At 40.6% G+C, this 14438-nt stretch overlaps 2 protein-coding genes across 5 annotated transcripts in view; one reads left to right on the top strand and one right to left on the bottom strand.

Moving 5' to 3' along the window:
• The window catches only part of MCOLN3 (mucolipin TRP cation channel 3), a 35012-nt gene extending 32392 nt beyond the window's left edge, over positions 1-2620 (bottom strand). For 2 of the 4 annotated variants that reach the window (XM_019957180.2, XM_019957183.2), the window contains exon 1: positions 1974-2147. In XM_019957180.2, coding sequence (XP_019812739.1) covers positions 1974-2049 — 76 coding nt within the window. In that variant the 5' untranslated portion in view covers positions 2050-2147. Of the gene's footprint in view, positions 1-1322; positions 1868-1973; positions 2148-2181 lie in introns of those variants that run through there. The other 2 variants (XM_070786205.1, XM_019957182.2) reach the window with 2 other exon arrangements.
• Positions 2621-5835: 3215 nt separating this feature from the next.
• DNAI3 (dynein axonemal intermediate chain 3) overlaps positions 5836-14438 on the top strand; it is a 120689-nt gene continuing 112086 nt past the window's right edge. The window contains exon 1 of the mRNA XM_070786191.1: positions 5836-5936. The gene's annotated coding sequence lies outside the window, so the exon portion shown is untranslated. The remainder of the gene's footprint in view (positions 5937-14438) is intronic.

Here is a 14438-nt window from a genome sequence, read left to right as displayed (position 1 = left end):
TGACCTTATGCAAGTCATTCAGCCTGTCTGAGCCTCAGTTTTCTCTTCTGCAAAATGGGAATAAGAATATCTACACCTTCATGTGTTTCTAGTGAGAAAATGAAAATAAAGCCCTTGCACAGGGTCTGACACTAAACCATTAGCCTTACTTTCCCTACAGCCCCAGCAGACATGGCAGCTTCCTAAACAGCCAACAAAGTTCTTAAGAGGCAGTGTGAGCTTCAGGGGACTTACAAAGGAGGTCTGCAAAGAACTCAGAATCTCAATTTAAGTTCAAATCCCAATCAGCAACATCACTTGCATTAAGCTTTTTATTGAGGGCCGTTATATTTATACAGCACATTTTACTTTTCAAAGCACTTCATACTTTTTTTTGTCCCTTTGAAAGGGATAGGCCTGGTTTTACTGTCTTCATAGTCAGCTTATCCAAAGTGATAAAGAAGTCACTTTGTAAACTGGAACCCATCCTGGACTGTCCCTCAGACTAATCTTGATATTATGGAAACTTCTTCAAAATAAAATACCACAAACCACTATGGACAGTATTGTTCTTTTTTACAGAAGAGAAAGGCTGATTCTGTGTGATATTTTTACTGAAAATTCTACTCAGAGATTGGGATGTGGGGAAGAGTCAGAGTGTACTAATACAATACCTAACAAGTCACTGTTTAGGTGCTTTCTAAGTCTAGAATCCAACATTTGGTTCTGAGTCAAATATTGTTAGCAAACCCACCATCTCCAAACAGTAGATAATGACTGTAAAAACTATCCATGAGGAAGGTTTTTAAATTTTTGATGAATGAAAAGATTAATAAAGATACTGCTGGGGCAATAGAGCATACATATATTTACAACAGCATATGCAGTGCTTTCAAAGTGAACTAATTATGATAGAATTCAGTAAAGTATGGTTGCTGTGTGTGTTTAAATGCCTGTCAAAGTCTGAGTACAGTAACTCCTGGATAAAGACATAGGGAGAGAAAAAAGATAATCCCTTAGGATTTTCACTCAAGAACATTTTATTTCCTTCTTCAAAAGGGTATATTAATATTTTCATCAGCATTTAAAGACACTGTATCTATGGGGTTTATAAGGAAGCTGATTCATGCCAGTTCATGGAAATTCACAGATGAACAGTAACAAAAGAATGGAACTGTTAAATAATACAGCCTCTGTTAGTGAACGACAGATTTGAGCTCACATTCAGCCCTTTCTATTTTTAATACAAGGAAAATTAAACTATAAAAAAAAACTACCCACACGCCGTGTAACAGTAACCATTAGGAACAAAGTGAAAAAGAAGCCAAGCGCAATTAACTTACTCAGCACATCGCGCACCAAGCTTACGGAAAAGAAGATGTTCCATGCACAAGGACTGACCGCTGAACTCGCTGCAGACCTTCGCTTTACTGTCACAGAAGCCCGTCTGAAGGCGCACTTTAAAAACGGAGACTGTCCGAACCCCTCGCCGCTGACACCGAGTCGCCCCAAACCCTGCACACCCACCCGGGCGCCGCGCAGGATGCAGGGTCCGTGGACACGCGGGTCAGGAGAGTCGATCCGCAATACTGGGTTTGGTCTTACAATCTACAAACGAACACCCTGAGGTTCTTTATTCAGGGCGAGGACAGGCTTAATTGTAGTGAACTGCAGAAAGTTAAAGCCGAAGAATACGTGTAAATATTAACAGCCTCGCAGTTGATGACAAGGACGCGAGCTCCTTTCAAGACCGAGAGAGTGCTTTCTCCCCGCGCGGGGACGCCGGCTTTGAGCCTAAGCACATCCTGCCCCTTCCTTCTAATAAAACAGCACTCCGAGTCCGGAGAAGTTGGCTGTGCAATCAGCAGACCGCCACCGAGCCCCGAGCACCACGCGGAAGGCCGCCCCCTACCCAGGCGTCGCGGGTGAGGCCCGGCTTCCCGGTGGCGGTGTGCCACAGCCCGAGTCCCTGCAATTGCGGGGGCGCCACTGACCTTGTGAGGGCTGCAGAGCAGCCGAGGGGCCGAACCGCTGCAGCTCGCACCCCGCTCCCTCCTGTGTCCCCTGCATAGCGCCGCCGTCGGACCCGACCCTCCCGCCGTGTATCACGGATGGCTGGAGACACAGAGGGCTCTCCCTTCGCGCCGCGGGCGCCGTTCCCACGACACCTGATGCCTCGGGGTGCGGCTGGGCTCGGCTCACCTGCGGCCGCGGCGCGGGAAGCGGGGTGCCAAAGAGGGCCGGTGGGGGGCCTACTTCGCGGCCCGGGCCGCGGCAGGTCAGCCCACTCTGGAAGCCTCTAAAGCCCAGCTCAGCCCGGGGTTCGACGTGAGCCCAGCGGCGGTGGCATTTTCCCTCCGCCGGCCGAGTGAACCCGTGACCCGCCTCCGCAGCTCCGCTCCCTTCCACGCCCCTTTCTGCAGTGGTCTTTCTGGACCTGGGGCGTAGGAGGCCTCTGAACTAGCCTGGGGCCGACCGGGGCTCGGAGCGCCTCACTCCCTTCGCGCCCCTCCTTGTCTGCGTAAACGATCCTCTCCGCCCTCCTCGGGTTTCTCACTTTGCTCCAGAGTTGCGCTGCCCGGGTGCGAGGGCGTGGGCTCCTGGCTTGCTCTCTCTACGTGGGGCTGCGGGGAAGGGTGGGTGCGTAAAAGAGCCAGGCAGGATGTCAAATGCCTGGAGGAATGTCAGTATCCAGTCCTCTCTAGCCGCCTTCTATTCTAATTTTTGTAGACAAAAGAAACCGGGAAGGGGAAGATCTTTCAAACTTGAGCCTTGTGCACTCTCGAGGCCTTTCGGTTTGAGGGAATTGCTATAAAATTAGTGGATGTTGACTAGGCGCTTCTAAACTGGATGTCGAGTCTGAAAGAGCCCTGAAAAGCTCTTAAAAGAAATGTGACTGGAAATACTTGAAGTAAAGAGTCTTTGCTTGGCCAGACTTCAGTCAGGTTCCTGAAACCTTCTCCTAGGCTCATCTGTGCACTTCCTTCTAAAATCCAGTTTTAGCAAGAACTTTACTAAGTCAGTTTAACTAGCAACACCCCCCTCCACCCCAGTATCTGATAATCCTCAATATATGATCCGGTTCCACATCTTCCACCATTCCCCAGGTGATGTCTGATCATCCTGGCTCTTTTTCACAAGAATCCTGCTGGGTTAATTTCGCCAGAACTCCCCTTAGCCCTGTTTTCTCTTAGTAATTTTCCATCCACTGACCCCCTACCCTGCATATTTCCACTTGCCATGCTGTATTAGGAGTTGAGTTCCATTTCTTCCTCCACTGTAAAATCCCATCGCAGTGGTCCCTAACTGGATGGACACTTTAATCTGTCATTGACAATTTTTTTGAGAATAGATCTCCAACCATAACCTTTTTCTTCATGAATTCTTTTTTTAAATTAAACTCATCAGGAATAATGAATCAGGAACTTAGATTACTTTTAATGATACCAATTTGGATTTGTTTTCATTGATTTCTTTCTTTTTTTGGCTTTGAGCTAGTTTGTAAAGGTCACTGAATTTCCATAACCGGTCGTTCCTCAAATCATATCAAGAGCTTTTAGATATTTTACAAAAACTTTTCCAAATCCTAAACCAGAATAATTTGCATAGGTAGTTTATAAATGGGAATATCTTTTCTTGCAATGGGGTACAAGAATTTTATGAGGTTCGTGAACTCGAATTCCAAGTGCTGTGAACAAGGTAGTCACAGGGGTCTAATTGGCACATTCAATCTCAAGTGCAATTTGGAAAACGTAATTTAATCTTTTATGCCCCTATGCCTCCACATTTTGCACTTTCTCCACCATAACAGTGATGGTGGGAGTTTGAAATGCTTGATTGTTCAGGAACAATCTGAACTTTAGAGGGTTTTGCAGGCCTAAGTGCTAGTCCTAGTTAGAGCTGAATTAAGTAGGCTGGTGAATAGAAAAAGCCAGGCTTTGGAGTCAGGCAGGTGAAATAAGTTAGTAAGTCATGTCTGACTCTCTTCGACCCCATGGACTGTAGCCTGCCAGGGTCCCCTGTCCATGGAATTCTCCAGGCAAGAACACTGGACTGGGTAGCCATTCCCTTCTCCAGGGGATCTTCCCACCAAAAGGATCAAACCTGGTGATGGGATCTGCATGGGGGCCCGTTGTTAAAATGGCTCATTGTGCTGACCTCGAAAACAAAAGATAGTCACAGTGACCCATGAAACTGACCACATTGCTTAAGTGACATCCTGTTTTTGCTGCTGGCACTTACTTTCTCGACATTATGCGACCGCCCTGCCATGGGACACCTGAGGCTCTCTCAAGACTACATGATGGCCAGACTCCAGTTGCAGGCTAAACTAACCATCCCACTTCAGGGGACCTGACTTCCCATCTACGGGGTATAAGAGGGATCCACCAGAACGGTGGGCTGCTGGTCGTTCTCAAGGGCCATTCTCCCTTTCATTCTCTTTAATAAATTTCCTTTTCTCTGCCTGACTGCTGGGCTCATTCTCTTTTTCTCCACACTCGGCTTACCCTGGGGTGCCCTACACTGCAGGCACATTCTTTACCGACTGAGCCACCAGGGAAGCCCATGATGTCAGGCACCTAGGGGCCCAAATTCCCTTCTAAGCCACCTACTGCCTGGCCTCAGGGAATTGCTTAAGCTCTCCACCTTCCCATTTTCTTCCACATATAATTTGACTAAAAGGAATAAGGAATTTTAATTAATTGGATGCATACAAAGCACCCATTACTGTGCCTGGCCTATTTTATACACTTGCAAATATTAATCCTTTTTAAATTTTTATTTTTGAAAAATCTAAATTAGTGAAAAACTCAACTATGTTCATAGATTGCAAGACTCAGTATTATTAAGATGTCAGTTCTCACCAAGTTCATTGATAGATTCAGTCCAATCTCAATCAAAATTTTATACAAACTGACAGGCTATTTCTTATTTTTTCTTTTTTTTAATTAATTAATTAATTTTACTTTACAATATTGTATTGGTTTTGCCATACATTGACTTGAATCTGCCATGAGTGTACATATGTTCCCCATCCTGAAACCCCCACCCACTTCCCTCCCCAGTCCCTCTGGGTCATCCCAATTCAATGGAAATACAAAGAATCTAGAAGAGCCAAAGCACTATATTAAAATAAGGGCAAAATTTAAAGACTTGCCTTACCTGATTTCAAAAGTTATTATAAAGCTCTATAAGCATGACAGTTTGGAATTTATGAAAAAAGACACACAAAAGTAAAACAGAATGCAACAGACTATCGATTATCTATATTTCCTACGCATACAGTCAACTGATTTTTAACAAAGGTGCTAAAACAATGTAAAGGGGAAAATTAAGCTTTTGCAATCAACATAGTGATATTATTGGTTCAGAGCAATATATACAATACAATATATACTGATGGTGGTGGTTTAGTTTCTTAAGACGTGTCTGACTCTTGCGATCACGTGAACTGTAGCCCTCCAGGCTCCTCTGCTGGTGGGATTTCCCAGGCAAGAATATTGGCGCATTTGCCATTTCCTTCAGGGGTTCTTCTCGACCCAGGGATCGAACCTTCGTCTCTTGCATTGACAGGCTCCTTCTTTACTGCCGAGCCAGCAGGAACAGTACTGACGTCAAGTCTAAAGGAAGACAGGAAATATTTACATGCTATGCTATGTTATGCTAAGTCACTTCAGTCATGTCCGACTCTGTGCGACCCCATAGACGGCAGCCCACCAGGCTCCCCTGTCCCTGGGATTCTCCAGGCAAGAACACTGGAGTGGGTTGCCATTTCCTTCTCCAATGCATGAAAGTGAAAAGTGAAAGTGAAGTCACTCAGTCGTGTCCGACTCTTAGCGACCCCATGGATTGCAGCCTAACAGGCTCCTCCGTCCATGGGATTTTCCAAGCAAGAGTACTGGAGTGGGGTGCCATTGCCTTCTCCGAAATATTTACATACAGAGTCAAAAATTAAGGTAAACATTTCTGGAAGCATGTCAGGAGCATATTAGAAAGGTTAATATCTAAGAAGTCTGTCTTGCTTGTAACTTGTCATATTTTAAACTGTATTCCTGGCTTTGCTGTTGAGTACTTCTTACAAATAACATAAATAGTAATATGCTTTATATATATTATATAATTAATGTTTAATATATATGTATATAATTAATAATTTATATATATATAGAATACAAAAATGTGCTAATCCAGTGGATGGTATTTCAAGAAATAACGTTTTGCAAGCAAAATAACTTCATAAATTGGTGATTTCAACATATTTATATGTAATACTATTGCTCTTGCTAGGAAATCCCAGTGTTAGATGGTTTGAATATTATCTAATCATGTTTGCTGCATTTTTCAGAGTTTGAATATTCACTAAAAGATACAGTTCTTTGTAAAACAGACCACATATTTTCATAGTGAAAAAAGTAATTGAACTTATAAAAAGCAACAGATACTCTAATGCCCAATCTGATAATACTTTTGGAAGCACTTTTAACCTCTGAACCAACATCAAACAGAGTAAGAGGAATTTTCTCTCACCTGGAACATTTGTCGCAAAACAAATATCAAATCTATTGGATAAGGCAATTAATGTTTATGTGTTTTAAGTTCTCATTTGAAGAATAAATTTTTAAATATTAATTTTTTACTTTTTATCTATAAAAATTATTATTTAGAATTTATTTTGCATTAATGCTTACCTCTTTTAATGATTTTATTATGAAATATCTATAACAGGTAGTGTATAGTTGAAATATACCATCTTGTCCAATATATTGGTTCATCATAATAATAAATGACACTTTTATTATTTTTTTAAAAAACAGAAGGAAATCTCTGAAACTCTTAATATAACCCTATCACAGTAAAATAGTTGCTTATTAACATGGTTACCATTATATTTTAAAAACATGTGAAAAAGGGTTATGAAAAATATAAAATAGGTCATTATTTCAGGAGTTGTTTTTTTGCTGTTGTTGTGTCTGAATCTCAAAGATTGATTTCTTTTGGGAATTTGGAAACACTACTGCAATAACCAGTGAATCCCTTATAGCCTTCTTGGTAACTGACCCATGGAAAAGAGCTTTTTTCACAACTTTATCTTCTTCTCAAAAATCCTGTCTGTTTCAGAGTAACCTAGGTCAGCTGAGAGCCTTAGGAAGCATGAGTATTAAGTCACACATAGTGAAGTGGAAGTTGCTCAGTCACGTCTGACTCTTTACAACCCCATGGACTATATGGCCCATGGAATTCTCCAGGCCAAAATACTGGAGTTGGTAGCCATCCCCTTCTCCAGGAGATCTTTCCAACCCCCAGGGATCCAACCCAGGTCTCCCGCCTTTTAGGTGGATTCTTTACCAGCTGAGCCACCAGGGAAGTCCAGGTCATGCATAGTCCATCCAAAATATTTCCTACCTTTCTTTTTGTATCTGCACCACTCATCTTATTTACCTCTTAGTTCCTTATCCTTTTTAAAATTAAAATGTTTATTTATACAATACATATATATTCAAGTATATCTTGAGAAGCGCCTATATTCTAGTAAGAGTATTAGGTACTATGGATAGGAATATGAATAAAACATAGTTCCAGCTCTTAAAAATCTTACAGTCTAGAAGATAATTTTTTTAATTATGAAAAATTTAAATACAGAAAAGTACAAAAAAAACCCATTAATCTCACTCAATATTCACAACCTCAAATGCAACAAATTTTACATTTTATTTCATTTCCAGTCTTTTTATCTAATGAGAAATAAAACATTGTAAAATTAACAATCCCTCCAGGAATGGAACTTTCTGTCATGAATGGGTATGAATCATCTCAATAGTTCACTTGTAATGTTTTTCTCACATACATGTGCCCATAACAAACAGAAGTAGCTCGTACATGTTTTTGTCAATAATGGCATTGTTCTGTACATAAGTCTTCAACATTCACGTCACCATTTTGGCTCTGAGTTATATCCATGCAAGTTTATTTATTTTAGCAGTTTTATGGCAATTTATTAACTGTACCATAGCATTCGATCCATTTCCCTACTAATGGACATTTAGGTTGTTTCCATCTTTTGCCATTACAAAAATTTTACAGTGAACATATATGAACCATTTCCTCACGTGTAAGAAATCCTCTAGGGTAAATATCCAGGAGTGGAATTGCTGGATTATAGGATATATACATTTTCAGTTTTACTAGATACTGCCAAATAACTCCCCAAAGTGGTTGTTCCAGATCATTTAATGAACATTGTATGCTGCACCTTCTATCTGACAAACAGATTCCGGCACTGGGGATGCAGCAGTATAGTAAAAAAGACAAAATCTTTGGCCGTTATAGAATTCATAATTTAGTGGCAAAGAGAGGCAACAAGTATAATAAGGAATTTAAAGACTGTCTTGAGTGCATGTGTGCTAGGTCACTTGAGTAGTGTCTGACTCTTTGCAACCCTATGGACTGTAGCCTGCCAGGCTCCTCTGTCCATTGGATTCTCCAGGCAAGAATACTGGAGTGGGTTGCCATGCACTCCTCCAGGGGATCTTCTCTACTCTATCTTCTCTTGATACTCAGGAATCAAACCTGTGTCTCTGTCTCCTGCATTGACATGCAGGTTCCTTACTACTAGCACCACCCGGGAAGCCCATAGAGTGTTTTAGAAGGTGATAAATATTGTCAGAAAAAAATGAAGCAGAGAATGGGGAGGGAAGAGAATTGAGAAGCTGCCATTTTAAATATGGTGGGGGTAGGCCCAATTGATGGAGAAGGAAATGGCAACCCACTCCAGTGTTCTTGCCTGGAGAATCTCATGGACAGAGAAGCCTGGCAGGCTACAGTCCATGGGGTCGCAAGAGTTGGACACGGGTTAGCGACTAAACCACCACCAGGCCTAATTGAGAAGTTAGCATTTTGGCAAAAACGTGAAGGAGATCTGGTTTAAGTGTTCCGGTCAGAGGGAACAGCTAGTGCAGAGCAGGACCATGCCTGGTGTGTTCGAGTAACCCCGAGGAGGCCAGTGTGTCTGCAGAGGCGTGAGCCACAGGGAAGAATGGTAGGAAATGAGACTAGTAATGGGCCAGATTAAGCTGGACCTCGTAGGTCATTGTGAGAACTTTGTACTTAGGCTTTTACACAGAGTGAAATGAGAGCCTTTGGAGAGTTTTGAACAGATGACTGGTATGATATGACCTATGTTTTACAAGTGCATCCCTCTGAGTGCCATGTCGAAAATACATCCCAAAAGGGTGAAGGATGGAAGCAAAGGCCTCAGAGGATGATTCCTGGGTCTTTGCCTAAATAACTGTAAAGATGGAGTGGCCATCACTTGAGGTGAAGAAGACTGCAGGATGAGCAGGTAGTTCATCAGTTCAGCAGAGAATCAGGAGTTCAGTTTTGAACATGTGTTTGAGATGTCAGTTAAGTGCTTCTCAAACTATCTGTTGGAAGCAACGTGATTTGGTTTTGTTTCCATTTCTCTCACAGACTGATATTTCTGTGAAATACAATACAAATATATTCCTAGAAAATGGAATAAAGACATTTAGAGTACAAACCAATTTTTTTCATATGTGATAAAAACCAGTAACTCTATCAAAATGCTAGAAAGGTTTTAAGCAACTTCGATTTCAGTACTTCTTTAGTTGTAGATTGTTAACAAATATTTCCTGGACTGGTAACAAATATTTCCTGACTGATTCTGATCTGAGGATCACACTTTGGATAATCTTGTATTAGACATCCAAATGGAAATGTCTAGTAGACAGTTGAATATTCACATCTACCTTCAACTGTCATCAAAGGGCAGAGGCAATGTCTGAACAGACACTGAACAGAGTTTCAAATTAATTTTGATTCAACAATCACCATTGAGCATATACCACATTTTTTTAAAATTTTATATTGTATATATATATATATTTAATTTTAATTGGAGGTTAATTACTTTACAATATTGTGGTGGTTTTGAGCATATACCACATTTGAGGCACCATGTTGGCCTTTTTAATGGCAGTGCTATGAGGGAGGGACAAATTAAGATCTGTGGGTAATCTGGACAAGGTAGTAATCTGGTATCCCTTTATACTAATATTCTTTAAAATTTTATTTTTACTATATATCTAGTGGGAATAGGGAAAAACTGATTTCTGCTAACAAACATGTATATGGTTTCTTTAAACTGAAAAAAAAATGTATTAAACACAATTTTCTAAACTAGTTGCTTCTGAATAGGTTTTTACTGGGGACATACATAACTGTTCAAACTTTAAATATGAAAACTGGCTAAACTCAGGAATGGGAACTTTACCCTTTTTAAAAAAATTTTGTGATTTGTACCCTCATATGGCAAAAATATTAACTTGATTTTGTTTCAAATCTGAAGCTACTTGGTTGAGAGAAGAATCAATTTTATCTCTGTCCTGGAATGTAAGAAGTCCCCTGTGGAAACCTGAACTAACAGACTGCCTGTTTCCAATTCATACTGTGAAGAGTTATCTTTTTTGAAGAAAGCCATTTTCAGCAGCAGTGTGGGCGTTCTCACTCTTTATGTGACTTGGCTCCGAGGAAAGCATTATTATCCCAGATTTTGCAGAAGTAAAACAGAGTTAGAGGGAGTTCAACTGCTTGTCTGAGGTCATTTATCCAGAAAATGACAAATTTGGCTCTAACATAATTTTTTAACTTTATACAATTTGAATGATCCACTTAAAAAAGTAGAATTTAAAGTACCTTGATAGCATTAATAAGTATACATGTAGAGTTGGTTCCTGATGCCTGTTGATACTGTAGGACTATCACCTCTGTAGGACTCTCTCACTCACCAACTGTTTATGGTGTTAAGAGTGGAATCTCATCTATACTCACAAATAAGTCCACTCTGCTACCACATGGCCCTGTGTTCTCCTCCTCAACTTCTGCATTGGTCCCTCTGGAGACACAGGCTGCCCACAGCCTACAGACAGTCCATATGCCCCACCTTCGTTTGTGGGAAGTACCAACAGTTTTGATGGGAGTGAGGGTTGTGCTCTCTTTAGTCACCATTAGACTCAAGCCATTCTGTGCAGAAGTCATAAGAAAGCCTATCATCTCACTTTAGTGTTGTACATATTCTCACTTCTTATAGAAGTTTCCGTTCATTTTTTCCCCCTAGAATTGCCACAATTGGTCTTCTCCCCAATAGATAAAGCTTTGTTCCCAGGTCCGATTTTTTTTGGTCTTTTCTCATTTCTGAATCTGAGTACTCTTCTGGGATACTCCTCAGTTCCTCAGGTAGTAGATTATGATAGTTTTCCCAAGCACTGTGCAAACGTGTCAGAATCCCAGCAACTTGGGGCTCAAACAGAGACAGTTCCTTCTCTCCCACCCTTTCTCTTTCCCATGCATACTGATGCAGACAGACAGAATACTGGAATGGATAGCCATTCCCCTCTCCAAAGCATTTTCCTGACCTAGGGATGGAACCTGGGTCTCCTGCATTGCAGGTGGATTCTTTACAATCTGAACCACCACAGAAGCCCAACAAAACACATAATGACTCCTATTAAGGGTATTCAAGCTCTAGTTGCTCAACTAACTCTTAAACAAAATTCTGAGTAGGGGTGAGGAAATGGAGTCCTAAAGTAGCAAAAATCTAACATATCTAATTTGTGAAAGTGAAAGTGTTATTCACTTAGTCTGTCTGACTCTTTGAGACTCCCTGGACTGCAGCCTGCCAGGCTCCTCTGTCTATGGCATTTTCCAGGCAAGCATACTGGAGTGAGTTGCCACTCCCTTCTCCAGGGGTTCTTCCCTACCCAGGGATTGAACCTGGGTCTCCCACACTGTGGGGAGATTCTTTACTGTTTGAGCCACCAAGGGATTACTCTCTGTAAACCCAATCTGAAGTTATCAAGATGTCCTTAAACCATCAGAGAAGTATTTTTAGTAACAGCTTCTTGACTCATTACATTGTCACTCAACTAATAAGTTTAGTCGCTCAGTCATGTCTGACTCTTTATGATTCCATGGACTGTAGCCCTCCAGACTCCTCTGTCCATGGGATTCTCCAGGCAAGAATACTGGAGTGGGTTGCCATTTCCTTCTCTAAGTGATCTTCCCCAACTCAAAGATCGAATCTGGGTCTTCTGCATTGCAGGCAGCTTCTTTACCATCTGAGCCACCAGGGAAGCAACTAATAAAACTAAACTAATTTTTAATTATCTTCAAATTGCCGGAAGATTTCACTCAGCATCCCCTGGGAGAGCATAGAAGTGTTCACTAGCCACCATGGGGACCACATCCATGAAAGAACATTCATTTATAATTTGAATTTGTAACATGAAGAAATTACTAAACATTTTCCATTTGATTTCTAGCCTTCTTGGTATTGGGATCTATGGCTCATTCCTCCAAATGGGCATCCCTTTGGGATGTCTGTAAAGATGACACAAAAGCTTGATGTGTCATCCAAATCACAAGGTTATAATATTTACTTCCTTAAATCTGGCTGTAATGAAGTATGAATTTTTTTAAGAAAAGAAAACTCTTTGGAAGAATACAAAGAAACTTTTGTTAGAGAGCTTTATCTAGATTTGGTCTCAAGAAGAGTTAATCAATTAAATGATTCAACATATATTAAATACCCATGTCAGGTATTGTGCTAAACAACAGCAATATAATGGAATAAGACACTATCCCAGCCCTAAAGTCTAACGGGGGAGATAGCCATACAAACAAGCCATTGCCACACAATGTAATAGTTGCTATAAACAAAAAACAGAAGAAGCAGTGACTAATTCTGTTGGGTGTCTGGGTGTCTTTCCGGGAATATGGTATTTAAGTTGGTCTTGAAAAATACTTTACTGAATAATGCAGATGAAGGGAGGCATTAGAGGTTGAGTAGAGGTAGAAGTGGATGCACAGTTATTAAAGGGCAAGGCATATTTAGGGAGCAGTCCAGGGCTCTGCATAACCAGAGCTCCGCCTCTCATCCTGGGACACACAGACTCCCAGGCCTGGGCAGTGGTATGCCAGGAGCTGTGGAAACCCCCAGGGTGAGCATGTCACAGCTGCCCAGGGCTTTTTTGAGTTTTTTCAATGTTATGTCCATTTTAGTTAATAGTGATTTTGGACAGTTTCCCCAGTTTATTGAAATATAAATGAATAAGGATTTTAGGCATATTAAAAAACAAAGGCAAGCATGAACACGTTGTGGAGCAGAATGCTAAAACCTCATGAATTCTTTGTATGAAACAAACATCTCTCAGTTGCAGAAGTCCATTTCAAGCTGTAACCCCTCTAAATATCAGTCTGTTACCAAGCCCCAACCTTTATGGTTCCATGCCTCTCAGCTCATAAAGGGGTTCAACTGAAAAAACCACTAAAATGTGGATTGAATTAAGGTGAGAGGCAGAAAGTGAGGTTAAAAACATAACTCATTATCCTCTGGATATCTTTAAGGTATCCTTCAGAACCTTATTTGTACAGGGTTTCAAATGCCAGATTGAGAATATGTAAGCAGTGTGCTAACAGGATTGAATTTATGTTTCAGAACACTCTGTGGCACTGTGGCAGATAAATTAGAGAGCAAGAGACAGAACAAGTCAACAGACTATTATTACCACCTAAAATAAGTCAGAGGCAGTGAAGATGGCTAAGAAGAGATAGATTATTTGAGAGATAATTTAGAAAAGGAAAATGACAGGATTTAGTGATATTGACTGTGGGAGGTAGGAGTCAGGGGTGACTCAGATTTCTTGCTTTGCAAACTAATGGACAGTAAAGAAGTAAAAAAGAAGTTTCTGAAGATATCTGAAAGACATGAAAGATAATGATTGATTTTTTGCTTCTGCTAAAATGTGATGCCTCTGGCACAGTAATTATTCATTATCTTTATTTAGCAACCATTAAACACCATGAACTGAGCTAGATATACTTGAAAATATCCAAGAGGTAGTGGAAATTCAGGTCTGGAATTTAAGAGATGTTTTAGGCTGAGAGTATAAAAATGGAAGTCACTGATGCATTTGGAGGGATGGTTGAAGCTAAGCAGCATGGTTATGATGCCACCAGGAGAGTGCAAAGAGTAGGAAAAGAAGATTTTTCAGGACTGAGTCCAGGGGAGAACCTTTCAGTGTGAGAAAGTGGAAGAGCCTGGGAAAAGGTTTTCTCAAAGTCACAATAATAAGACTTCCTCCTAGTTTTGTTTTTTAATGACTGATTTAGTAAAATTTATTTGCATTTTTGCATTTTGAAAAACATAAATTCTTCAGATATTTGAAAGAATGTACATGATCTTCCTACACACCATATAAAGTCATCTTGTTCAGGGTTACTAAATTTCAGATATGTTATGAATCTATAAGCTGTTGCCAAATATTTTCGTTTTAATTGGGTGTAAAATAGTAATTTAGACCAATTACAGAAATCAACTGAATTACTTTATTAAATGCCGCCAGCTTAGAAATGAGGCATTTTTAATTATTTTTCTAAAGGAG

The sequence above is a fragment of the Bos indicus genome, chromosome 3 (assembly GCF_029378745.1).
Source record: "Bos indicus isolate NIAB-ARS_2022 breed Sahiwal x Tharparkar chromosome 3, NIAB-ARS_B.indTharparkar_mat_pri_1.0, whole genome shotgun sequence".
Classification (NCBI taxonomy): domain Eukaryota; kingdom Metazoa; phylum Chordata; class Mammalia; order Artiodactyla; family Bovidae; genus Bos; species Bos indicus.
This window is presented reverse-complemented; position numbering and strand designations above follow the sequence as displayed.